General features: G+C 43.7%; 1 protein-coding gene across 1 annotated transcript; it reads left to right on the top strand.

Annotated features, from left to right (window-relative positions):
- Positions 1 to 3: 3 nt before the first annotated feature.
- LOC113027239 (DEP domain-containing protein 7-like) lies at positions 4 to 9,669 on the top strand. Its single transcript, XM_026176859.2, has 12 exons — positions 4 to 309; positions 4,422 to 4,607; positions 4,708 to 4,849; positions 4,946 to 5,041; positions 5,304 to 5,485; positions 5,949 to 6,147; positions 6,240 to 6,391; positions 6,519 to 6,680; positions 6,809 to 6,951; positions 7,033 to 7,158; positions 7,787 to 7,862; positions 8,632 to 9,669. The coding sequence occupies exons 1-12, from the start codon at positions 243 to 245 to the stop codon at positions 8,841 to 8,843; spliced, it is 1,743 nt and encodes a 580-aa protein (XP_026032644.2). The 5' UTR covers positions 4 to 242; the 3' UTR covers positions 8,844 to 9,669.
- The last annotated feature ends 171 nt before the right edge of the window (positions 9,670 to 9,840 follow it).

Here is a 9,840-nt window from a genome sequence, read left to right as displayed (position 1 = left end):
TCCCATTATTCATTAGTTGAATCTATGAAAGCAAGTCAGTAAAACACAAAGTTCACATAGTTGAAGACCTCCATAGCCAGAGGTCTCTGTGTGACTGAGCTACTAGCGCCCTCTAGCGGTTTTATTACAGAGCTGCACACAAACGCCAGAGAGGGCGCTTGTTTGATTGGAGGCGCTTTCATTGATTGCTTCCTCCTGCTTTTATACCCGCCCATTCTCAACGTTTGTAATCCGTCAGAAGCATGGCTTCAATAAAAGAAAGAGCCGCAGCGCTGAACCTTGTGGAGAAATTGTGTGTGCGTAATCAAGGTGAGTTGTTTGCACCTGGCGGAGGCCTGAACTGAGATCTGATTGTTTTTTTCTCATGTTAAGCAAGCGTTGCAAAGCTACACTTACAAACAGCTGTGGCAAAGAATTTGGCAGTGGTCATTTTAAGGTTTCCGTTATTGTGCTTAGTCTAACCTTCCTCCTCAACCCTTGATTTCTCTCCTTTCCAAGGGCGTAGATTTGGTTTTGGCATTGGTGGGGACGGATGATTCATAGTTTTATATGTGAATTTTATAATGTTAAATTACTATTAAACAAATGACTAAGTATTTTAGGCCATAAAACTACTCCTCTAAGATTACCACAAAGTAAAAGATCTCTCAGCAAAATTATGCAACAGATTAGGCACTATTGCCCCGATCAAATCAGTGAGCTGAGATTTTCTATTCTAAACATGAACTACTGTTACAGCAACAGACATGGACTACTGGTGTCCCACACAACTCAATGTCCACTATGTGAAGGAGCCAAACACGTGCCTGCTCCTCTCGTTAACTGAGATAAACTGCTGGCATGTTTGTTTTACATCTATACTGTCCAGTCTCTCCTGGTGGACATGCAGCAGCATTGTTTAATCTCATTTGAGTCATTGTTAACCTTAGCCATCTTTTTAGTCTTCTGAGAGCACTGAAGCTTCTTTCAGCCTCAATACCTGCGTTTTATCCTCAGATTAAAATTATTATTCTGTGCTTGATGTGCCTCACCTTTGGCCCTGGCTCTTCCCCTCTGTCTGCACTAGGACATATTGCCACCTGATAAAAAAACACATTGATTCGTGCCATATAAAAAGTGAGACATGTCAATTCAGATTCTTTGTCAAATATACACTAATGAATCAATTTACATCAGCAGCCTAACAACTGTCTTGACTCATCAGGAATCAGAATCAGAATCAGAATACTTTATTGATCCCTGGGGGAAATTATTTTTTGTTACAGTGCTCCATTTTAAACCAACATTAAGACAAGACAGACAATACACTAACTAAGAATAGTACAATATATACATATATATACATACATACATAAGTCACTCGTAAATAAATAGTTGGAAAAGAAACATGTGTAGTTGTAGCAGTAACCAGTGTGTTAAGTGGATGCGTTGTACAGGGAGATGGCCACAGGCAGGAATGATTTCCTGTGTCGTTCAGTGGTGCTTTTCGGTAATCTCAGTCTCTCACTGAACGTGCTCCTGTGACTGACCAACATGTCATGGAGTGGGTGGGAGGTGTTATCCAACATTGTCTTTATCTTGGACAGCATCCGCCTCTCCGACACCACCTTGAGGGAGTCCAGCTCCATCCCCACAACATTGCTGGCCTTACGGATCAGTTTATTAAGTCTGTTGGCATCTGCGACCCTCAGCCTGCTCCCCCAGCATGCAACAGCATAGAGGATCGCACTGGCCACCACAGACTCATAGAAAATCCTCAGCATTTTCTGGCAGATGTTGAAGGACCTCAGTCGCCTCAAAAAATAGAGACGACTCTGGCCCTTCCTGTAAAGTGCTGTGGTGTTTTTAGCCCAGTCCAGTTTATTGTCAATGTGTACTCCAAGGTATTTATAGTCCTCCACAATGTCAACACTGACCCCCTGGATTGAAACAGGGGTCAAGTGTTTCCTGGTCTTCCTGAAGTCCACGATCAGTTCCTTGGTCTTTGCCACGTTGAGCTGCAGATGATTCTGCTCACACCACGTGACAAAGGAGTCGACCACAGCCCGGTACTCTGTCTCATCATCCCTGCTGATGCATCCAACCACCGCAGAGTCATCAGAAAACTTCTGAAGATGGCAGGTCTCTGTGCAGTGGCTGAAGTCTGTGGTGTAGAGGGTGAAGAGGAAGGGGGAGAGGACAGTCCCCTGTGGTGCCCCTGTGTTGCTGATCACCTTGTCAGACACACACTGTGGGAGACGTACATATTGTGGTCTTCCTGTCAGGTAATCAACAATCCAGGACACCAGAGAAGCATCCACCTGCATCGCTGCTAACTTATCACCCAGGAGGGTCGGCCTGATGGTGTTGAAAGCACTGGAAAAGTCAAAAAACATGACCCTCACAGTGCTCGCCGGCTGGTCCAGATGGATGTAGACACGATTGAGCAGGTAGATGATGGCGTCCTCAGTTCCGAGACGAGGCTGATAAGCGAACTGAAGGGGATCCAGGTGTGGTCTTACTATGGGTCGCAGCTGGTCCAGGATGAGCCTTTCCAGGGTCTTCATGATGTGGGAGGTCAGTGCCACGGGCCTGTAATCCTGGGGGCCACTGGGACGAGGTGTCTTTGGTACAGGGACGAGGCATGATGTCTTCCACATCACCGGGACCCTCTGCAGACTCAGACTCAGCATAAACAGTTTATGAAAGACTCCACACAGCTGGGGGGCACAGGTCTTGAGGACGAGGGGACTCACTCCGTCTGGTCCAGCAGACTTGCCTGAGTGAAGTCTCCTCATTTGCATCTCAACCTGGTATTGAGTGAAGGTGATGGGTGGGGGAGGGGTGTCAGGAATCTCACAGGAGGCAACATGTGAAGAGAGAGGCTGGCACAGTGGTGTGGCTCTGGATTCCAGGCTGACTACAGGTGAGGTTGTGGGGGTGGGAGCAGACACTGTGGTGTCGAATCTATTGAAAAACAGATTTAACTCGTCGGCTCTATTCTCACCTCCCTCAGCTCCCCTGCTGTTGGTTGGCCTGAATCCAGTGATGGTCTTCATGCCCCTCCACACCTCTCTCATGCTGTTCTGCTGGAGTTTCCACTCCAGCTTCCTCCTGTAATTGTCCTTAGCCTCTCTGATCTTGTCCTTTAGTAACACCTGGACCTTCCTCACCTCCTCTTTGTTGCCCCCTCTGAAAGCCCTCTTCTTGTTGTTGAGGAGGGCTTTGATGTCCTTAGTCACCCACGGCTTGTTATTTGGGTAACAATGAACAGTCTGAGCTGGAACAATGGAGTCGGTGCAGAAAGTTATGTAGCCTGTGATACACTCAGTAAGCCCATTGATGTCCTCGGCGTGAGGCTCACAGAGTGTTTCCCAGTCGGTCACCTCGAAACAGCCCTGTAGTTCTGCTAAGGCCTCCTCTGACCACCTCCTGACAGTCCTGGTGGTCACAGGTTCCCTCCTCACAATTGGCACATAGCGGGGGGGTGAGGTGAATCAGGTTATGATCTGACCTACCAAGTGGGGGGAGGGAGGAGGAGCTGTATGCATCCTTGACGTTAGCATACAGTAAGTCTAAAGTTTTCTCTCCCCTGGTGGGACAGTCCACATATTGTTTGAATGTTGGTAGTGTATTGTCCAGTGATACATGGTTGAAGTCACCCGAGATCACAATAAAGGCACTCGGGTGCTGAGTCTGTAGCCGAGCTATGGCAGAGTGGATAGTGTCACATGCAGCTGTGGGGTTAGCAGAGGGGGGAACATAAACAGCCACCAAGATGACGTGAGAGAATTCCCTGGGTAAATAATACGGCCTGAGTCCAACAGCACACAGTTCAGTGTCCGGGCAACAAATCCTTTCTTTGATTGTTATGTTGGCAGGGTTACACCACCGGTTGTTAACTAAAACAGCAAGCCCACCTCCTTTCCGCTTACCGCTAGCGATGCTGTCCCTGTCCGCCCGAACAGTGTGGAAGCCTTCCACGGAAGCATTCTCATCGGGAATGTCCTGGTGCAGCCATGATTCGGTGAAACACATCAGGCTACACTCTCGGTATTCCCTCTGACTCCGTACCAGTGCTGAGAGCTCGTCGATTTTACTTGCCAACGATCGCACATTACCCATCACGATAGACGGCAGACACGGTTTAAACCTCCTCCTCGCTTCGAGCCTCCGCTGTCTCACCGTCACCTTTTTTCTTCTCTTCTGTCCTGTTTGTAGCGTGAGTGCATTTTTAAAACAATTTGTGCAAACTGCACTACAAGGTGGAATTGCTCCTTTCCCTCATTCTCTTAGAGATATATATTCCTATAAAGGTGTTTAAGAGGTCTCTTCTGTCCTTTTGCATATATCTAATCGTGCCCTGCACAAATTGCCTGTAAAATATGTTAAGAGTTTGTTCTGAATGTGCCTTTTTTTTTTTTTTTTTTTTTTTTTTAAAGCTCCTTGTGTGGCCTCCAAGCCAGTCCAGTCTTGCACCATGTGGAGCAGCCTTATCTCCCACCTGAAGTCTACTGTGACCGTGAAGCGCAGACGAGTCCTCTTGAAATCCCACAGTGACTGTTTCCTTGGCTCAGAGGGTGTGGATGTACTGGCAGAATACATTGTTAAAGCGAAGGGCTTTGAGGGTGTGTGTTGGTTTGTAGATGCTGTTTTATTCCCATAGCTTCACCTTCTAGAGATCATTTTATTTATGATATTCGGCCCTTCTATTTGATTAAATTTAAGGTGCCGTCGTGTCTCGGGACAAAGTGGTGTGTGTGTGCCAGGCGCTGTTGGAGTGCGGCGTGTTTGAGGCGGTGGGAACCAAAGTGCTGGGAAAAGACAAGAAACAGGATGCGTTTCATGACAGCAACAGCGCTCTTTACAGGTTGGATACATGAAACGAACTGTTTTAAAAAAAAATAAAAAATAAAAAATTTCAACCTGTGATGGCATTCCCTAAACATTTCATATAAACATGCAGGTTTGTAGACACATCTACTCCTTCAGTAGATGAGTTGGAAAAAGGTGTGCTTGTGAATGGGATCCAAAAGTTCTTCACCTGCGCTCCTTCAGACAGGTATCACCTCTAAAATATTTATTTATCTGTATTACAGGCACACTGCATATAAAACATCTAACCAAAGGTAGCATCAAGTCAAAATGTATCTCATGTATGAATATTTTATGAATTGAATAATAAATATTACTGTATACTCTCACTGTCCATATTATTAGGTACACCTTGCTTTTACCTTTGGGACTGGCTGAATTCTTTTGTAGCGTAGATCCATCAAGGTCTGAATTTACTGTGCCTGAAATCCGTGTCTCTTGCATTTCAGGCAGGAAGAGCAGACCTGTCCCCCTGCATCGCTTGTTGAGATGTCCACCCCGGTCCTCTTCACTCATACTTCCAGCCAGCTAGATGCTCCCGCCACTAGCAGCCAATCACTGGAGCTGCCGATGAACAGTCTGAGTCTGAGTCCGTGCAGGGTACAGACAGCCACGGGTTTACCACAATCATGTGAGCACAAATCTTTCTTTCGTATGCATCACTAAAGCAATCCTGAACAACTAAACTAAAGCAAATGTTTCTGCAATACATAATGCTGTGGTATACAAAGGACAAGCAGGAAATCTGTACTACATAGCTGTGATCATCAAGCAAATTGCATTCAAAGAGACATGTAGCAGATGGTACTGGATCAGCCACAATCTGGCATCTCTGAGGATAATCGGAGTACATTCATTCACATGGTTTGAGTGACTTGCACATCTGTTAATTTGACATTAATGCTGAATGATCTATTCAGCTTTTGAGCAATATATGCATCTATCAGGCAATGTTTGACGCCAAATAACATTACACATGTAGTTTAACAGCATGGATCCTATCATAGACTGCATTCAGCGGGACAAAAGGCAGCAATACACCTGCACAGGCTGCAACTCAATTAGAACTTGGTTCCTCTGGCTCTTTCCTGCAGTGGTGGATGAGGTGTGGCAGGAGCAGACCCTGCTCAGGCTGTTAAACCTGGTGGAGCTCCCTGTGCTGGAAGGCGTGCTTCAGTGCAGGCAGAGCCCATCCTCTCCATCTCCAGCCAACCTGGCACACAATAACCCAGATCTGATCTACAGCAGCAACCACCTGGACCGACAGATCCTCAAGGCCTTCCGAGACTCTCAGTAAGTTTGGATTTTTAAAAATCTTTATTTTTTTTTTTATAAATTTGATCTTTTGTTGATCTCACTTGCACTGTTTCCTCCTCATTTTTCAGGGAAGATGAGTGGCTCTGTGCAGCTTTGGACTGTTTGGACTTCCTGCCTGACCAGCCGGTAGTGGAGCTCAGCAGGGAGCTGCCTCATTGTTTCCCTCAAGATAATGAGAGCTGTGACCCAGAACCAGCTGGTCTCAGCGTCCAAGAAAGAGGCAAGTGGTATGATGAGTATCAGAATCGGGTAAAGCATGTAAACGCCACTGGTGAGCTATGGTGAGAGACATGTATAGCTTATGTTGCAAATGATGGCATGTTTAACAATAGCTTCAAAATACTCAGGTGACAACAGTGCAGAGCACACACATCTCTCCCCAAGTGGCTTGGCCCAGTGTAAGCTGCTTCTATATGGGACTCTGGTCAAACACTACAGCATCACAAACAGGCTTCCACTTCTGCCGCAGCACATGACTGACGTCTACACAGCCATCACAGAGCTGCTCGGTAAGAACACTGGTTCAGACGTGACGGTGAGATTTTTACCGCGTCTCCAACCATGCTCTCTTCTCCTCCAAAGATTTTTAATAACCTCACCACTTGCAGCACATTCTTTCATTCTCTCACCTTTTCAGTAAATGCTAAATTGGATAAGGCTCTCGAGGCTCTGCAACTGTGTCTGAAGCTGCTGCCGCACAGCTGCAGAGATGAGCTCCGTAGGCTGCTTATCTTCGTGTCTCTGGCAGCTGACCCACATGGGATTAAAGTGGACAAGGAGGTGAGAGCAAGTGGTGTTTTTATTTTTTTATTTTTTTTGGGGGGGGGTCTGACATCAAAGAATGTGCTCTGTCATCTGTAGATTGAGAACAGGCTGGCAGTGAAGAGGTCTTTCTCCAGGGCGATCCTACACAGCAAGGCTCTCTCCAAAGAGAAAGAAGATCTTATATTGGTCTTTATGCTAAGCAATGTTAAAGAAATCTTCAAGGTAATAGAATGCTTTTGGTCTGTGTGAGAAAGTGATGATGAATTTTTTTGCCTGATTTCTTGCCCCAGTGCAGCAAGAAAGCGGGGAGAAAAAATGATCAAAGATTTGTGCAAGAAATGTTTGTACATACGAACTAAACCCATTGTGATCCGGTCACTCAAACCACCGCTAAGGATGACCTACTGTAGTTGGCCATCCTTAATGTAATCAGTTATTTTATCTAGAATATTCTCTTTGGTAACCTCTGCTAAGTAAATCTGCGGCTTGTCCAACAACTTAAAATGTGTTTGCATGGGGCCCTTTTGACTTGTAGTAGAAGAGATGGCAATTATAAAAAAGCTGTACACAAGTGGCCACACAGCAGACACTGATGTAAATGGGAATGTGTCTCGAAGGTTCGCTTGGGGTGCTGTGAAGCAGTAGATATTACAAAGGAAGACAATGTGGGAAAATATGAATGGGTTAAATACAAATGTAAAGCTACACAGTTCTTGTTCTTCCAACTGTGGTTTGGGTTTTTTTTTTTTTTGTTTGTTTGTTTGTTTTGGGGGGGGGGGGGGTGTTCATGGATTATGCGCAGCTTTGTTCTGTAAATTTTTTTTTATTTTATTTTTTTTCTCTGCTCCAGATACCTGGGGCTCTGCACAAAGTAGTGAGTGACAAGCTGGCTTGCCTCGTACAGGAGAAACAGCCGGATGTGACGGGTAAATGGCTTTTGATTACTTTTGGTAAATGACACACAACATCAGTTTCCTTTTAAGATGGAGAAACTCCAGAACAGATCGCACAATTCCGTCTCACTGCAAAACACAAAAGGAATGGTATCTGTAATTCAGTAAAATACTTTTATCTTTTAACATTAACATGAAGTCTTTCTTTAACTCAAACAGGTCGCACGATCTTTCAATGCTCTAAATTCTTAAAATTCTCTCACTATGACTGTGTATTACTATGACAGTCTTTCCAAAAATCTTTAATTACTGATGGAGTGAAACAGTTTCTTCAACATGCAGTAATTTTCTTGGCGTGGCATCCTGAATATCTGCAACAGCAGATTTCCCTCATCTCCACAGAGTGAGGCTCTCTTCTAAGAAAAATGAGCACTGTTGGATCTGCCATAGACTAACTGGCCAGAACAGCTAAGAGGTCATGCAGCTAAAGAGCAGATGCTCCCTGGTGGAGACTATAATCTGCAGAAAAAACTAAATAATATCCAGACATTTCTATTCAAATCAATTTTAATTAAATTTTCCTCTTTATTGTTGTTCTCCTCATCCGTTGTGATTCATAAATTGGTCTACATCATGTGTAGGTTATTGATGTTTCACTGCCCCCTAGTGGTGGCAGAATCTCCAGATCACTTTATTCCCAGCTGAGACTGGAGGTCTGTAGTTACATTAAATTGGCAATTATGCAATGTTCATTTCCTTTAACGTTTTTTTTTTTTTTTTTTTTTTTTTCTCTCTTCTTCAGGTTCTACATTCTGTCAGCAGGTTGACAGGAACACTTTACAAAGCTCTACAAAAACCACCACCAACCAAGCGCTGTGGGTCCTCTTAAACAACATCCACCTGGATACCAAGATCTCAGCCAAGGAGAAAAAGCGTCTTCTTAGACAGTTTCACCTTTCCCACCCAGAAATATTTAACCAGTACTTTGGTGACTCTGCCTTCAGTGTGCTGTAGATCTGTGCAGATTTGTCTCTGCTGTTTTCTTTAAAGTGTTTTTTGCCTTTTTACTTGCTTGTTATACAAAAGTGAACCATCTCCACAGATGCATTTTTGACTGACAGTAAGTTTGTGTCTGTATATCAAATGTATAAATATTGAAGAATACTAAAGTATGTATGTGTATTTACTATTGAATAAAATGTCAATTGTTTACAAAATCTCAAATGCATCTCTGTAAAATGTGAAACATTCAGCTCTTTGCAAGTATATTCTGCCAATGAACTGTTTTCTGGAAGAGAGCCTGAGGTGGCCACGTTGGGAACTTCTACTCTAAGCATTATATGTGTTAGACTCTAAGCTGTTTAAATATTTCAAGAGGTTTTTTTTTTTTTTTGTTTTGTTTTTTTTTTTAATCTTTAACATTAATAGAGTTTAAAAAAATAAATAAATAAAATAAAATAAAACGAAACCACTCATTCACACTCCTCAATTCTCTGTAGATCCGTTTTCTGACTGAAAACCTGAGGGGGTGGTTCCAAACTTTCATAACAATGGCGTGAGTTTGCATTAAAATAACCTGCTCAAAAACAATGTTCACTTTCTGTAAATCTGTTACACGTAACACGTCTGATATCAATCAGCATGTATGTTTTTGTTTTCCAAAAGGCATTCAACCTCATTGTACAGCAAATTGGATATAATATTAGATAGAATGGATGGTAATGTGGGGAAACATTTAAATAGATCAACAGTTTATCAAATACCCAGACCAGTCCTTTTGGCTCTTACAACCATGTCACATTCAAAGTCACTTAAATCACCATTCTTCCTCTGATGCTCAGTTTGAACTTTAGCAGCATCTCCTCCCTGTGTCTGCATACTTAAAAGCATTAAGTTGCTGCCATGGTGCTGGCTAGTTAAATATATCAGCTGAACAGGTGTTTCAAACAATGAGGTGAGAAGTGTATCTTTTGAAAATGTGGCAAAAGTACATACATTCTTTACTTGGATA

This window comes from Astatotilapia calliptera, chromosome 7, assembly GCF_964374335.1.
Source record: "Astatotilapia calliptera chromosome 7, fAstCal68.1, whole genome shotgun sequence".
Taxonomy (NCBI): domain Eukaryota; kingdom Metazoa; phylum Chordata; class Actinopteri; order Cichliformes; family Cichlidae; genus Astatotilapia; species Astatotilapia calliptera.
Note: the sequence above shows the minus strand (reverse complement) of the source record. Positions and strands in the feature narration are given on the sequence as shown.